The sequence below is a fragment of the Pagrus pagrus genome, assembly GCF_965226575.1.
Source record: "Pagrus pagrus genome assembly, chromosome: 1".
Taxonomy (NCBI): Eukaryota; Metazoa; Chordata; class Actinopteri; order Spariformes; family Sparidae; genus Pagrus; species Pagrus pagrus.
This window is the reverse complement of record NC_140185.1, coordinates 26,430,550-26,447,574: the sequence shown is the minus strand read 5'-3', so window position 1 is coordinate 26,447,574 and position 17,025 is coordinate 26,430,550. Positions and strand designations below refer to the sequence as shown.

The 17,025-nt window shown below is 40.3% G+C and overlaps 1 protein-coding gene across 2 annotated transcripts in view; it reads left to right on the top strand.

The window, feature by feature from the left end:
• Positions 1-338: 338 nt before the first annotated feature.
• Positions 339-17,025, top strand: part of hipk3b (homeodomain interacting protein kinase 3b) — a 40,412-nt gene continuing 23,725 nt past the window's right edge. For both annotated transcript variants that reach the window (XM_084362844.1, XM_084362843.1), the window contains exons 1-2: positions 339-703; positions 9,934-11,269. In XM_084362844.1, the coding sequence (XP_084218970.1) occupies positions 631-703; positions 9,934-11,269 (1,409 nt within the window). In that variant the 5' untranslated portion in view covers positions 339-630. The remainder of the gene's footprint in view (positions 704-9,933; positions 11,270-17,025) is intronic.

Genomic DNA, 17,025 nt, shown 5'->3' with positions numbered 1-17,025 from the left:
AACATGTATATCAAGAAAGTAAAAATGAGAATTAAGACATAAGATGAGCAGAAGTTAAATTATAAGAATGGAACAATATACAAAAAGTTTTGTTATAACAACAAATTACAATGTTATAACCTAACAAGATAAAAAGTAGGTTATATAGGCTGTAAGATAGTATCACATTATAACATGAAACATCTCATATAATAACATGATAAGTATTTTTCAGATTTTTCCTCTATTGTTTTGCGCTGTGATCCACATGGATGCACCTCGGCATCCCGGATCTATGTGAATGCGTCGGCTCGATGATCGACTGCTCTGGTCTGACCAATGCCGTCAGTTCACAAACATTCGCTTGCAGTTGCTAGAGAAAAAGGGACATGTTAGAGGCTGGCAGGCCCGCGGAACCGCACGTCTAGTCGGGGTAACGGACACCCTTTCAGAGATGGGCTACTTCGCCCAAAGAGGACGGAGACGAATTTGAACTGCGTAGCTACAACCTGGGCTCGGTGTGGTGTTTCTGGACGCTCGTACGCAGGAGTTATTTAATGTTTAAAATGTGGGAGATGGTGTCGTTACCGAGAGCGAGCTCTCCCTTCCTGTCGTCTAGGACAAGATGGCAGCAATGCAGGCGAACTGTGCATGGTATGGATTTATAAGTCCATAACATGTTCAGAGAAGCCCTGGATTATACTTATAGTGACTCTATGTGAAGGTAAGTGGTGTAGTGGAGGCTGTGAAATGTGACATTTGTTAAGTTTAACATACGAAACGATACTTTAAATGTGACGTAGCTAATACGAAGTCATAAGTTAGCTACAAACTTAGCTAGCCAGCTTTTGGCTCTATAATGTCTCAACTGTTTCAACATTAGCTTTGTACGTAGCTAGCTCTGTCAGCACTTTGCGGTCATGAATTCACTGGTGGTGAGTTATTTTTGTTATCCTGCCAAGCAGCGGTAGAGATGACGTTGGTGGTTATTATGAACGTGAGTGCAGTGTGCAGTCTGGTGTTTGTTATTTCTGTGTTGTCACGGAGACCCGTTGATTTCTTGCTCTTGCTAAGTTTTATCATTAGCTAACTATATTAACTAACCAAGGTTGGTAGATTATTGCCATTATCCTGAATGTACCACATGGATCGAGTGACTTCACTTGTGAGTGCTGTATTACTTCATATATGTGGACGTTAGCTAACATCAGACTTCGTAAGTGACTCCGTTAACCTAGCGAAACATTGCAATATCATTATGACTCAGTCATAGTTAGACATGTTAGGTAAAAACAAGAATTACACGTTATTGGTCTAAAAATGGTCAAGATGCCTAGAAATGTCACCTGTTACTAAGCTAACTATAGATATTAAACTGTAAGTTTAATTGTAAAGCAGCATTTAAGGGATCTCATCAGTGTTTTTAGTATCTATCAAAACTTTGCTCGGATTCTGGCTAGGTTACTTCATTTCTCAGTGTGGAAAACCAAGAGTGGCTGCCAGCGAAATCCTGGACAATGTTTCAAGTGCCTCTTGATATCGTCAAGTATTTTGGTCACATTTTTAGACACACAACTTAAAAAAAAGTCCATTCCTCTTCCTTGCTATCTCATCCTAGCCAGTTTAGCAGATAGAAACACAGAACGTTGGAGTTAATCTCATGTTAATCATACTAAACGTGGCTGTAATAATCAACTTGGTCTTATAGTGGTGGTTTCCTGTTATAGAGGAGATATAGGGTTAATGGTTGAGCTCCTATATGAAGGTTTCGACATCACCACCGTCACCTACCAGCAAAACAAAAGTCCCCTATATGATTATAGGAAGGATTGTTTTGGCTTCAGACTAGTTATGTGACAGGGAGTCATAACTTGGTGTTCCTGAAACTCCTCTTCTTTGGTAAAATGGTCAAACTGAAAATAGAAATTCAAGACTCATTGTGCTGTGGGGCTCTGACGTAGTCGATGTACTTTCCCTGTCCTGTATCACGGTAGCACTTCTTCTTTTGTAGCCATGGAACTAAGGAATAACATAGACCTATTGTGGGTTTTTGTTTTGCTTTCCTTTGCTAAGCTGAAAAATTCCAGTGGTTATGAAGCAGACATGGCCGCTTAGTTTTGTCCAATAGGGAGCTTTCCTTTTTTTAGTCGCAGTTCTTGTATTTGGACCAAATATACAATAGTACCAAAGAGGCTATCTGCTAATGTTCACTCAGATTTAGTCCAAGTTACGTAATAGCATATATCCATTCTCTTAAGTAGAGATAAGCTGGTATTCAAGTTTAACAACTTACAGTTTGTAAAACAGTAGTAGAGCTGCCACCTAGTTACTATCTGTGAATACTGGCAGCCTTTGAGTCGACACCGTGAGTAGAGTACGCCACAGTACTGCTCTTTGTTTGATTCCCCTTTGCATAGATACTCCTGTCTGCTCTACATGTGTTACATTCAACAGCTTATCACTATCAAGGCCACCAAAGCAAGTTCGTAGGTGATAATGAGTACAGTAGTGCCGGAAGAAAGTCCGCACACAGTGTGGCCAATAAATTAAGGTGTGATTTCCCCTAGAATGATATGTATTGGTATATAGGGCTGCACGATATGGTAAAAAAGTGATATTGCAATTATTTTGACAGATATTGCAATTGCAATATAATTCATGATTATTATGGATGATTTGTTTTTACAACACAATTTTTCATTGTCATTGAAAAACTAGTAAAATCATGATGATATGGCATTTCTTTTTTATTGCATCTGGAGAACAAGCTTTGTAGGCCATAGCATCTCTGCAGCACTACATAATTTTATTAAAACACTGTTTTGTAACACATTTACCTTTATAGAATAATTGCAGTTTTTGTGATTTGGATATTGCACTTAGTCATAATGTGATTTCGATTATTTTGTGAATAATTGCGCACCCATATTGGTTCATAATGTTGGATGTTAATGGGGTCATTGAGGCAATAGGATTTGGAAACTGTGTTGCCATGTCATGTCATGTCATGTCATGCTGCACTGATCTGCAATGCTTGGGGCAGATGCTCATCTGTATTGCATTGTGGCCAATTTAAGTGTCGTCATGCTGAGGTATGAGCCCAGACACGAGGCAGTAAACAGAACAGAATGATTGCGAGTTTATGGTGAGAGTACCGTGACTAGAAGATGTGAGGTAATGTACGTGAAATTACAAAAGTGATGGGCGGAAAAAAGTCCAATATCCCAAGAAGTAAACATGTTTTCCAGCACATGGTACATAATTACATACATGCATCCAGTGATCTGGTCAGGGCCCTGGATTTTCATGGTAGATGCTTTTGTGCAGTAACTGGTGAAGAAAGACTATCTTGTCTCCAGTAAAACTGCTCCCTCTGCTAATGTGTTCATGGCTCGTTAAATGAGAAGTGTAACAGTTTGTGTGGCTCTATGATCAATGTTTTGCTGATCGATATACAGTAAATGCTTGATGTTGCGTGTCGTATTTCGGTGTGTGCAACTTGAAGACAGTTGTTCATACAAGTTTGATAGAAGTGATAATGGAGTGGTATTAACATGTGCCTACAGATTCATACAAGCATAATTTAAGTAGACTAACTGGTACATGCTTTTTTATCACATTCACAAGCCCTTCATCATAATGGTTGACTGCACAGTGTATTTCCTGTGTACAGGGGCTTATCCAACAAGGAGAATACTGCTAAGTGATAGTCATAAGTTCACAGTCAAAATACCATGTGGTCACATGCTTGAGAAAATAGAGGGCCTTTTTATCTAATGCGCATGGAAGATCATGTTCACGAGACACAGGCAAAGCGCAGCAGTGTGTAGGGAGGTTGTGCCACTGTGAGTTAACACACCAGCCCCTGCTTAACGCTCAAGGGATAGCAACAGCAGGAAGCGGAGAGGAACTGAAATTTTTGCTCTCATTTCAACCATAAACAGTCTACATTTGGTGTCCTCATTTGACCTGAGCACATTGAATTACTTCATACTGACTAAACATTTTCTGGGTCACACTGGGTGGGTAACATTCAAATCATGAGTCGCCAGAATGAGTTTATTCTTTAAACCGTAATCCAAAAACGTCAGAGGAAATTCCTTGTTGCTGACCACTCAAACAATCACAGCTCGACCCTTATAACGACTACTTTGTGAGACTCGTTTTTGTTACCTAAGTTAACCATAGATATGATGATGTTTACCATCACAAAACAAAGGATTAATGCTTTGTCAAACAAGTGCTACACAAAGCCTTCATGTCGTGCTTAGAAAACAGTTGTGTTGACTATGGATAAAAGTTCTAAGTGGGAAAAAAAAATCCTGATTCTCATTTTTAGCCAAATTTGCCTTTAGGGTTTGATCATATTTGGACTCATGTTCATGTGTGATGCTCCAGAAGCATAATACGGTTATAAGCCCCTTGTTTACTTTAGTAAGCATACTAGCTCATTTGGACTTGTATTTTTATTGTCATCTGTATTCTATTTGCTTTTTGTACATAAAGCTGAGCTACCGAACAGAATGCATGATGATGTTATCACCCAGAGTGTGAATACTTAATGCGTCTGTTTTGGTAAGCTGTAGGATGGCAAACGTTTATAGCTCACATGTTCCAGAGTTTAAGCTCCACTGACAACAGCAACACTGTGTTTTGTTCTTATCTGAGAACTCAAGCCACATGGCCATGAATAGCTCCTCACTGACTTGCGGTATACAGCACACTGGCCTTGGGTCTGATTGTCTCTCATCTGTGACTATTACTGATGGAAAGAACGTTTTGGGATAAGCAGTGATGTTGAGGTGCTGTATTCATCTGCCTCTATTTTAAACACATCAGTAGTGTTTCACCCACACTCAACATTTAACCACACCTTTGCTTTGCCTGACTGCACATAAACTAAAGAATAAAGTTTATATGGTATTCATGTGAATATTCACATTACAGTAGCTCATTAAAACAGCGATACAAAAAGTATTTTATATTGTTGACTTTTTTGGAAATGTTTTTTATTTTTAACACAACATTTAAATGGAAACACAACCTTTGTCTGCAGATTAGATTTGGCCCGTTAATTTGTTTTTCCCCAATGGGGGAGAAAATGGGATGGAAGGATTACTTTGTTTTGTGTTTGTCTTTCCCTCACAACATGGTGTGGCTATCATCCCGCCTGTTTGTCTTCTCACCTACTCTTATTTTTGTGTCTTAAGACATTGTGGACAGGTGTCTAGTGTTTATTTTCTTGACAATTTAATTTTGAATGAGTAAGGGTCAGAAGTTCAACTGTGAGCAATTACTTAGCAGCTCAAGGTTGCTGGAAAGGTTCTTCAGCTTTGAAAGTAATGCGATGCCACAGGAGGAGCCTCATGGCTGACCAAGGGAGTATCTGGCTTCAGATGGTAATAATAGCAGCAGCTGCCATTCTTTTGCCTTTGAAACAACAAAGGCTGTCTGCTTCACATCCTTGTGTTAGAATTCTCCTGACCATTTAGTGATTGTATTTGTGTGGCCAGGGAAATTAACTGATGCTCAAGTTAAGTTAAGTTTAGTTTTAAATTCAATTTGGGTGTTCTGTTACACTGAGCCAGTATTCAGATCTAGACATCTTGATTGCTCAGTTGGTGAGAGTGGTCCAAGTGCAGACTCCCCCTGTCTAGGGACTCTGGCACCAGACAGTACACTCTCCATCTCTAGACCAGTCAGTTAACATTCCCTGAGCATTGAAATGAATCTCACAGTAATGTTGTATTTCATTTGGAAGTTTAAAAAAAACACACACCTTGCATTGGCTCTGCAATATTGAATTTGGCCATTGCGATATCACAGAGAAGAAAACATGAGGCAAGTTAAGTAAATGCTGTAATCTCGTATGTTCTGTTGGTAATCTCTATTTATCAAGCACATACTTAAAAAGAAAGAAAAAAGTCCAACACAGCTCATGGGTCTCTATACATGTTTTGGTACTCAGGTGAGAGATACAGTGCATCTCAAAACTGAACTCTGTCTGCAGAGTCTTCACTTAAGTGTCTTGGGTGTGTTCTGTGTAGGGATGCAGTGATTATAGATTTTAATGGTACAATTAAAGTCTGAGGAAAAATCGCAGTTTCACTTTGTCACGATTATAATGAGTTAATTTTTGTCAAAACACTATGGCTGTATAAAATCACGAGCATTTTTGATAAAAGTTTTTTTTTGTCCCCTCAGTATTTCTTTGTTGGCTTTTGTTTTTAACATTTGCTGTCTTTCGAGACAGAAATAATACAGGAACCAAATAATACAGTACAAAATAATAGACGTAAAGTAAGTAAAGACAAGGTGTTCGACCTTTAAAAGCAACGTTTTTCTGACAAGTTTAACAGATTGGAAATTCATGCTCTTGAACAACTGGCTTTTCATTCTTTATGCATCCCAAATCCTCATGTATTGACGATTTAAGGCTTTTTTTGTTTGTTTTTTGGTGGAAACATCAGTGTTGGGTCCCCTGGCCACTTAAGCTAATGCTTTCTTACGGAAACTTGTGTGACATCTACCCTGCTGTATGTTGATGAAGGTTCTCAGTCAACCAGGTCATAGCACTTAGAATTACTCTGCTGTATGTGTGCGCAATCCACAACAGTTCATGTTTATGACGTGAGTTGCATTCTCGTCTGTGCAGGACTTCCTAGTTCGGTCTAAAACTGTCTTTGGCCCTATGGACAGATCTAAAGTATTCACATGGGAAGGCTTCTGTAGAACAAAAAAAAACAGGAAAAGCCCCACGTTACGCTGTTACAGTCCCCATTTTGCCTTTGTACAGCATGTGTGGTGTTTCCTAATAGTGTTCCTTTCTCATCTTTAAAAATGCATGGGGGGCTATCACAGGTCAACAAACCAATCACCAACAGTGAGCCATGCTCAGTTGGCGTAGCCGGATGTTTCAAATTTAGAGAGGCACACAACGGGTCTGCGCTCCGGCCACAATTACGTAACTGCAGAGGTTTGTGAGAGTGCAATTGTGGCGCCCAGTGTAAGAGTATGTTACCCCCAACCTCTTTTTGAATCATCATATTCAAGTACAAAAACACATTCTCTCTAAAACTTTCTTATGATTCAAACACAAATGTAGTATGTGCTGTAGGCCTGACAGCTGCCTTGTGTCTGTCTAAATGAGATCCAGAGTCACAGCAGTAAAACACATGTTAAAGCGTGAATGGAAAATTACTGAAACCACTCCTGCAACATAATTGACTTCTCCACTGCTTCTCCATTTCAAACACAAACCATTAGCCAAATACACCATGTGCTACCATCATTCTGTTGTTTCCTCATATCTCTTAAACTTTGATGGAAGTAGCTTATTGAAAAAATTATTGGCAAAGTGGTAATTGTTTGAAATGTATGAGTTTACGGATCAAGAATTGTAATACTATGACACAATGTGCATTGCTATCTGTTTTTTTGAAAGTGCCAAAGTTCAAATTCTGAATTCTACACATACTGGCTTTAATGAATGATGGAGGCCACTGCAGGGCTCTAAAGTACAGGCGACACACCATAAACGAAGGTGTGATAGACACTTACCCCAAAAATAATTCAGCTATCTCAGGGCTAAGACAAACAAAGAATGGCAAGATATGCATGCACACATGAACGGGTCATGTAGATTCTCCAATTCATCCATACTGCATGTGTTTGGACTGTGGAAACCAATGCTGGCACAGGGAGAGCATGCAAACTCCACTCAGAAAAGCCCTGGCCAGCCATGCCATAACATGATAATTAAAACGTGTTAACGAACAGTCTAGTGAGCACCATTACAAATCTGTTTCAGCTGTACGGCGTATAGAGTGAAAATGTTTGTGACACTGTGGTAGGCTTACAGACCAGACAGCCAGGACACTCATTTGTAGGTGTGTGAGTGTGGCCAATCTCAATTTCCCCATGGAGTGTTTCCAATGTTGTTTTTATTCATGACCAAGATGGTTGCCCTTTTGAGCCCAGCTTGGGATAATTTGATAAATTGCTTCTAACAGAGAAGATGGTAAACAGGACAACCAAACAGTAACACAGGGTGTGATTGAGCAAAGAGCTGTCAAGGGAATAGGCTGACCTTATCTGGCTGCTCAGAATAGAGTCAAAGCTCACAGCACTAGTGTTATCACAACACAAGTGTGTTTTCCAGCAAGGATATTTATTTTAGGGGCAACAGTCCCAAACACACTTGTGTGTGCTTTTTAGATAGATTTCTAGAAACATATCTTGTTTGAATGAGTTGGGGAAATAAGCTATTAGAAATGATGCTGGCACTTGGTCCTACACAGAACTGAGAACACTGATTAATATTGATTTAATTTGGTTTTTACATCGGTAAACATAGTTCTGTAAATGCTCTGTTGATTAAAGTATGCAAACCTTTGCAGACGAGCTGTTTCTGTCTCAGTGAATGTGCCCAGAGATGAAAGTAGGTCATTGGCTCCAGTATGGCACACAGTCAGTGTCTGATAAGGTCACTGTGCCAGTTTTGAATACAGGGTTTGGTCAGGATCACATAATTGAGTTTGAGAATATTTCAGAAAGATGTGATGTTCTCCATGAGCATGAAGTGCTTCATCCTCCATCAAACGTGCGCACATATAGGCACACGCATAATGGGGAGAGAGGGAAAAACAAACCATGTCTTAGGTAATTGGAAACGTGGGCCTGATGATGCTTTGCGACTTCATTTTTCTCTCTTTGTCTGTCTCTTATCCTCTCTCCCTCTCTATTGGTTGCCTAGAGACCCACAGTAGGATGCATGGAAATGGCAGGAAAAGGTCAGGCAAACCTTTGAGAAGTTAGTCATCTACTGTGTGGAGGTGTTGGTGGGATTGCAGTGGATGGGGCAGGATGGTGAAGGTGTTCTAAGCACTCCACTACAACATGTTATCTTGCCCTCATCCATTTGGTGTATGTGCTTGAGGTAATGGGTGGATGGAAGTTAGTCAGGCATGACTAATTGTAGTTATGTTCGTACACAGTCTGGAAAGTTTGGGAAATGCTTAATTTTAACTGTTATGTTTTCAAGATTAGGAATATGCTTGAATTTGAATATTATCCATAAAAAGGCATATTTTTTAAAAATATAATCATAATCAGGTGTTTCATCTACACAATCATGCATGTAAATGAAAAATATTTGAATATTAAAATGAAACAATTCTGTTGTCATATTTGTTTGTTGTCACTAACCCAGAAGGATCATGGTCAGAAAACACATTCAACGTTAATATGAAGAGCTGGTAAAATAAACGAAGGCAAAATATACACCAACATTGATTGCTATTGGTATAATATGTAAACCTGATTTTTCGCTGTTGAATTTTTATAGTAATTTAGATGTGATGACAAAGGTTTTGAAAACCTGGAAATCTTTGTTTAGGTTCCTTGAAAATACTTAAAAAGTGCTTGAATTTTAACCTAAAAAAAGCCACGCGAACCCTGGATTTAAACAACATAGTGGCATTGGTGGTATCTGTCAGTTGTTTTGGACTGAGTAACTTAAACTCAAGCAATTAAAGACAGGAAAAACACTGGGAGATCTAGACCGCTTCTTTAGTTTTTCAACTGATCATGTACCTGCTAGTTTTTTGATGTGCAGTTAGATTGAAGGGGTTTGTGGAACTTGCGTGTTGTGCTGGAAGCCAGTGATTTGTTTATGTTATCGGACTCCATCTCTAAACTAACATCAGCTACTGTTGCAGAGTGGAGAGAGACACTGAGTCAAGGGACTTTTCACACCATGAATCAATATATGATTTTAACATTTGATACATGAATAAAAGAGTGATTAATACATAAAAAAATGATACAACTTATGACATAGAGCCCCTTTAAGTGAGCTCTTCATTGTTCATTAAAAATGGCCATTTTTTTGTAAAAACTTTACTTATCAGGATCCAAGCTAATGACTCGTTGCTTTATTCTCTCTCTCTGCAGGTATGGCCTCACAAGTCTTGGTCTACCCACCACACATTTATCAAACCCAGACAAGTGCCTTTAGCAGTGTGAAGAAACTCAAAGTCGAGCCCAGCAGCTGTGTGTACCATGAGAGGGCACATCCGCGGACTTATCTGAACAGCAGAACCCTTGGCATTGTGCACCCAACAAAACAAGCCCACTCGTTTGTGAGCCGAGACTTGGCTGTGGGCGTGAAAGTGCGTGGAGGACAACAGTACGCGGTGCAGACGGTGGTGGTGCGTGGCGTACAGAGACAAGAGCCCGGTAAAAGAGGAGGAGGAGGAGGAGGCGGAGGAGGAGGAGGAGGAAAACCAGGCCCCGCTGCGGCCCAGCCGCGACAGGACGCAGGGGTTGTGCACTCGCAGGGCAAGGAGCAGCAGCAGACAGACACAGCAAGTGGGGGCAGCAGTGGAGCAACAGGGGCAGGAGGAGGGGGAAGGGGAGAGGGCTGCAGTGGAGGAGGCAAGGGAGGTGGAGAGGAGGAGGGTGACAGAGAAGAGAACTGTGGAGGTTTGAACTCAGCCGACAGCTCTCAGAGATGTGGGCTGAAACGTAAAAGTGAAGAGCTGGATAACCGAGGGAGCACCATGCAGATTGTGGAGGAACTGTCAATGTTGCCTGCCATGTTGCAAACAACAAATGTGGGGAACGCAACCATGACCGCGCCTGCGGCCGTGGGGGCTGGAGTGGGCCCCTCCAAACAGGGTGTAGGGCCCGGGGGTGTGGGTGCAGCAGGGGGGGCAGGAGGAGTGGATGGGGACTATCAGGTAGTACAGCATGAAGTTCTGTGTTCCATGAAGAATACTTATGAAGTGCTGGATTTTTTGGGACGTGGCACATTTGGCCAGGTTGTAAAGTGCTGGAAGAGGGGCACAGGTGAGGTAGTGGCTGTGAAGATCCTGAAGAACCACCCCTCATATGCACGGCAGGGTCAAATCGAAGTTGGCATCCTCGCTCGTCTGAGCGGGGAGAATGCAGATGAGCACAACCTTGTGCGAGCCTTCGAATGCTTCCAGCACCGCAGCCACACCTGCCTGGTGTTTGAGATGCTCGAGCAGAACCTGTACGATTTCCTGAAGCAGAATAAGTTCAGCCCGCTGCCCCTGAAAGTGATCAGACCTGTGCTACAGCAGGTAGCCACAGCGCTGAAAAAGCTGAAGGGCATGGGTCTGATTCATGCAGACCTCAAGCCGGAGAACATAATGCTGGTGGACCCAGTGAGGCAGCCCTACAGGGTGAAGGTGATTGACTTTGGCTCAGCTAGTCATGTGTCCAAAGCAGTGTGCTCCACGTACCTCCAGTCTCGGTACTATAGGTGAGTACAAAAAAAAGACGATTTTTGACTGTTGTTGACAAAGCAAGTTTGAGTTCAGTGTCTTTCAAACTAATATCAGTCTCTGTTGGTGTCCAGACTGCCATAGTCAGGTTACAAAAATGTCCTTCCTCTAGCAAAACAAGGAAATGTCTCCGATACTGCACAACATCCTGCCTATTTAGGAGCCACATACCACAGACACTGAAAAAATGTGACCCTTACTAGCAGACTACAGACTGACTGTTCATGTCCCCACTGCCTGAAAAAGAAAAGGGTTTTATTCCTTTAGACCTTAAAACAATAAGAAAAAGTAAATGTTTGATTGACTTTCTGGTTGTATTTGCATTCAGGGTGAAGCAGCTTTTGCCTCATTAGTTGAAAGGATTTGCAGAGATTATATTATGAAAAAAAAAAAAGAAATGCAAATATTTGACAATAATATACAAAGTGTAAACACATAGATTAAGTCACGAAATGTTGGGAGAGGAATTACTGAAGGCCATTTCAAACACATGCATGCTCTTACAGGCATGACATGACATGACATGACAGTAGGAGCAGTGCATAATGTTTATGTTAGAAAGATGACTGTGTTTCCGACAGTTTTGGATCTGCCCTAGGAAAACCAGTAGGACAAATTACCTTTGGCAGTATGTTATGAGAGCTTTGGTTTTGATGAGAAAAACAGGCCTGAAATGGTATCAGCTGTTGAGTAATAGGCAGGAGTGACCCAGTTCACTGTTTGATTTGTTCCTTTTCCTGGTTTGCATAGAGACTGAGGTGATATAATGTAAGCCATTTTGCCATTGATGACAATAATTTGCATGAGGTTTTGTACAAATGCATGTCTATGTGTTTCTGTGTGTTTCATAGATGGTAACTTGTTTTGGCACAGTAAAGACGTGCACACAATAATGCCATGTCCTTCTAGTTAAACGTGACACGTCATTGGTCCCACAGACTTTATCTGATCAATTGTGCATGAGGAGGAATGCTTCTCGTCATCCAGTTTTTACATAGTTAATCCTAGCAACTAGGATTTTGATCTCGTCATGGCTATACATGCTTGTTGCACAGGTGGCGTGACTAATGGTTGTTAAATCATTTGAATTAAAAGCTTGGCAGCTAATGTCCTCTCTGTTTATTAGAGGTAGTGATTCAACCAAGTCATATGATAACTGACTCACTCACTACATCGTCATTTTACCCTTTTTGGACGTTTCCCAAGGCGCAAGGAGTGAACTGTGACTGTCAATATTTGCCCTGCATACATACAGTTGCATAAGTACTGCACTGTGCAGTCCCTCTGCTAGTGACCCACTGCTGCGAGGACACAGTGAAATGCATGTAATGGCACCATGCCACATCTGAAGCATACTGCAGTGAGTAAACGGAAAAAATGTCACATTCAAGAAAATCTAGTAACCGTCACAAGATTTTGTTTTGGCCAGCTGCTTTTTAGTCTTTCAATCTGAAAAAAACAGACTTCCTTATTGCCAGTACACCTGTTTACACTGGTCTGGTAATGTCTCATGCTTCACTTGCACTTAAGTCACACTTTACATGCATAAATGTAACCTAAAGTCTATAGATACAATGCAAGTCTGGATATAGAATGTAATGATATTATACATACTGTGGGTAGTATACTAAAGTATACTCTTGTGTTGCTCAATGTCTGTGAGTCTCTACAGTTGGCATGTTAGGAATTAGCAAACCAAGTATAAAACTGGCTGGGGGTGATTAGATTAACAAAAGAAATGGTGAACAAAATACCAGTTAACCTTGTTTAGGGTGCACCCAAGGGGCTCTCACATACGTAAAATGAATATTGCCAAAATACTCAATCTGAAATCTAGCCTAAACAGATACAATGGTTAAACAATGAAAATAAAGTGCGATTGAGCCTCTGTTGAATAATAAAGATTTCTGGCAAGGAAGATGAGCATGTTTATCTTTTGAAGTTTTAGTGCATTGCGGTTTAGAGAAATGCTGCCGGCAGGACTAAAAACATGGTCTGATTCACACTGGTGGCACAGATCCACACCAGCAGGCGACATTTGCCATTGGAGGAAAGCAGCCGTTGTTCTTTATCTGTCATGCCAGTTGGTTTTCCTCTCTGATGACATCCTGTGATAGGTATGATGCTCTGTGAATGATTTATGTAGATTGTGGTTATACTTTGCCAAAATATTTTTTGTTTACAGCTAGCTGGCCTGTTGATGCTCATGTGCCATCTTGAGCCTCCTCCACTCTCACAAACTCTTTGTACCTCGCCCTCCCACATGGCAAACGCCGTCAGTTTCTAAAAGTGTACATTAGTTTCCTAGTGTCATCATCAGATCTGTCATTTCTGAAGTTTGTGGCAAAAGTGGTATCACCCTCTTACTCATTGACATTTTCTACCTTCAGGAGTGTCAATGTGAGCAGCAGTGGGAGAACATTCACTCCACTCCCCTCAAACTACATCAGTGAAATTGCAACTGGTTTGAGTACCCTTTATTGTCTCTAACAAGGAGGGATCCTGTCATCCTAGTTTTGGCAGGGGTTGGCGTGTTTGATTTTGCTGTAACACAGCTAATGTTGCTGTCATTTTATGCAACATTGAAGCAAACATAAATGGGTTTTGGCTTACCACTTAAATTACTCGAAGTTTGAACAAAAGTTGAAAAAGTTAATTTAGATCTAGGCTTAAGACTTATACATTACGGCAGTTTGTGTTAATCATGAACCTTTGATGTGCACTCTCCCTGTTAGAAATGTCTGCACATTATGTTTTCAGATAACAGTTTCTTACAGCTTGAATATCTGCTACTTAAATGGTGAGATTAAGTCAGTTGATTTTGTGGTACATACTTTATTTTTAGTGCTTTTTTGTCTTAAATCTTGGTTTCTGAGGCTGGGAAGAAGTAAGCAGGATTTGTGAGCTACATTCAGGTCAGTGCTAGGCTGTTTTAATGAGAGGCATTTACATGGCATTTGAATAATTCTCACTGCCTGCACACTGAGCCAGTGAAGCAGTTTGCTCTGCAGGGAATTAAAATACCGTAGATGCAAATAGATTTGATGTCTGTCTGTATTTGCATTTACTGTAGATTTTCTCACTCACTAAACTGGGAAGACAATACTTGATTGACTTGTTCCCTCAGCCGTAGTTTTATGGAATCAGTGGGAAAAAAATACTTGTCAATGACACAAAATGATTGCATTCCCTTTCTAACCCACACATGGATCAATTCATTTGTGAACATTATCATATTGTTTTAAATTTACTTTGTTTCAAGAAGTTGCTCAAAATAGAGCTGTCACACTATGCTTTTGTGGGGGAGGAAGTGAACACTTCAGCTGTTTCAACTCTTTGTATCTATTTGTCACTTTTGTCAACCTCAAGCTTTGGTGGCCAGCAGTTTCTCTGAAGTCTTGCATGGTGTACCATAATACAACCTGCATCAGTATCATTGCTGACTAAAGAGTGCAAAATGAAGGTCCTTCTGGGTACAAATCATTCACACCAGTAGGCTACTATAGGCTACGAGCATGGTATGATTACAAGCACTAATAAATGGAAAATACTTAGTAAAAGCTGCAGTTTTTTCCCCCCTGGCAAACAGGGGTATGCAAAGTATACTGTGAGGGAACAGCGTTGCTGAGGGTAAGAGTGAAGGGTTGCTTAAAATAGCTTATGGGACGCCGGCCAGTGGGCTTTGACTTCTATAGATGGTGAAGCACATAGGCAGCCAGAATGAAATAAGGACAGCTTGAAATACAGGAGAGCTCTCACTTACTCGTTCAAGGTCAACCAGCTCTAACGTCAGCTGTTTTGATTTCATATGTCCATTTGTGTTTGTCTTTTTGATTATGTACGCAGCACGGAATACGTGTTGGCCAGTACTCTAAAGTGGCTGCTGGATAACTTAAATCTATCAGCCACTCAAACCTATAACTTTGACAGATACGCCAGCCGCTTCCACAATTTACAAGCATTTGGACCATGGCTTCTTGTAATTTGCCACCCTGGTTTGCACAGTCAGCTTAGTTGGGGCTCTCAGAAGTGACCATTTCCATTATGGTCTTAGATCCATATTCCACTTGAAAACAATCTCTCCATTTCCTTTATTAAGATTCTGGTTAGTGTTTGTTATTCAAGACTTAAGTTTTTTAAAGAGTGTAATATTTTGTCAAACCCTCAACTGATATTCGATAGTGACCTTTAATTTGAAGTTATAAGTATTTTTCTCTTTTGACCTGAATTCAAGAAGGTTAAACATTCTTATATATATAATCTCAGTAACATTATTCTAATTCACTGTAGTCAGGCTTAAGCCAGAAGTTCACACATTCAGCTTGGCTTTTAACAAATACTAAAAGACAAAATCATATATCTCCTGTTTTAGTCTCTCTTCACTGGTTATCAATAAGTTTTAGAATTGATTGTGAGATATTATCTTTAAAGCACCAATTGGTTTAGTTTTCAGTTTTATTTGCTGAATGGCTGCTCCCCTATGAGCAGGAGCTCAGCTTCAGGACCCTTGTGGCTGTTCCTAAATCTAGGCTCAAGATTAAATGTGTTTGGGCTTTTGCAGACATAATGGTAAATAATTTGGATGTGTATGTGCATATGGAGTGTGCTTAAACTTTTTAATTTACTTTTAATGTGACAACATATTGAAAATAAATTGCATTAGACATGCAATAGCAATATCACAGTAAACATGTGTTGTTGGTCTTATGCAACAGTTTCCAGTTTCCAGGTATTCATATGGCCGCAGTAGCTTGCAATCTGTCAGTTAGAAAGCACTTAAATTATTCAACAAGGTTGAAAACATGACACTGTTTTTGTGGATCATCTTGTGTTTTATTAACACAACGTTATCAATTAGTTTTCAGTCCACTTTGATGCCTTGTCAAATCTGCATCCATACTCATTTTTGTCTTAAATTTACACATTTTCTTTTAACTTAATGTTGAATCTGAGATGGAAGCAACTCTCAAGGTTTACACGAGTACCTCAAACTTGTGCTCACATGCTCAAGGCCTATTGCTTATCACTTCAGTCCAGATCTTTGTAGTGGCAATTTGTGTCACGCAACCATCATGGGCCCTGAGAACTACACTGCGTCATATTTCCAGCTACAAATGACTTTGCTGGTGTTGTGCCAACGGTCACATTGTTTCAGTATAATATTTTGTCACTGGTGTGAATAACGAAAGTGGCTGCATTTACCCGAGCTTTTAAGAAATCTCCTTATGCAAGGAGAGGTTACCCTCCTTCAAAGCTGCAAATTTGGTGTCACATTAAATTAAATATGTCCAAACTTAACTCAACAAGCACTTGACTCACTAACACTGTGTGTTGTGGTAGAAATATTGTTTGAATAATCCTGCAGCATTAATGATGGTACCACAGTGGGCTGCTGCAGTTCACTTACATAGTTTACTGTGCACTGCGTCACAATAAATGCTCTTGTTTCTGGTTTTCCTGTGTCAGTTGGTAGTTTAACAAACAGTTCAAGCATAATAACAAAATAATCGAAAACTGCAGAAATTGCTTCAAATTTCAAGGTTAACCTTTTATCCTGAAAGTATGTGGGTCTTTGTTGTTGTTCATACATGACTGGCTTTTGTGTAGTTGTGAGGCTTGTACCTTGAAAATGGCATCCTTCACGACTAAGGCCATGCAATTGGCAACTTCAAGATCGATGTGTACTAGATATGTACTAGAATTAGATATTTGATTGTCAAGGCTTTAAATTGCT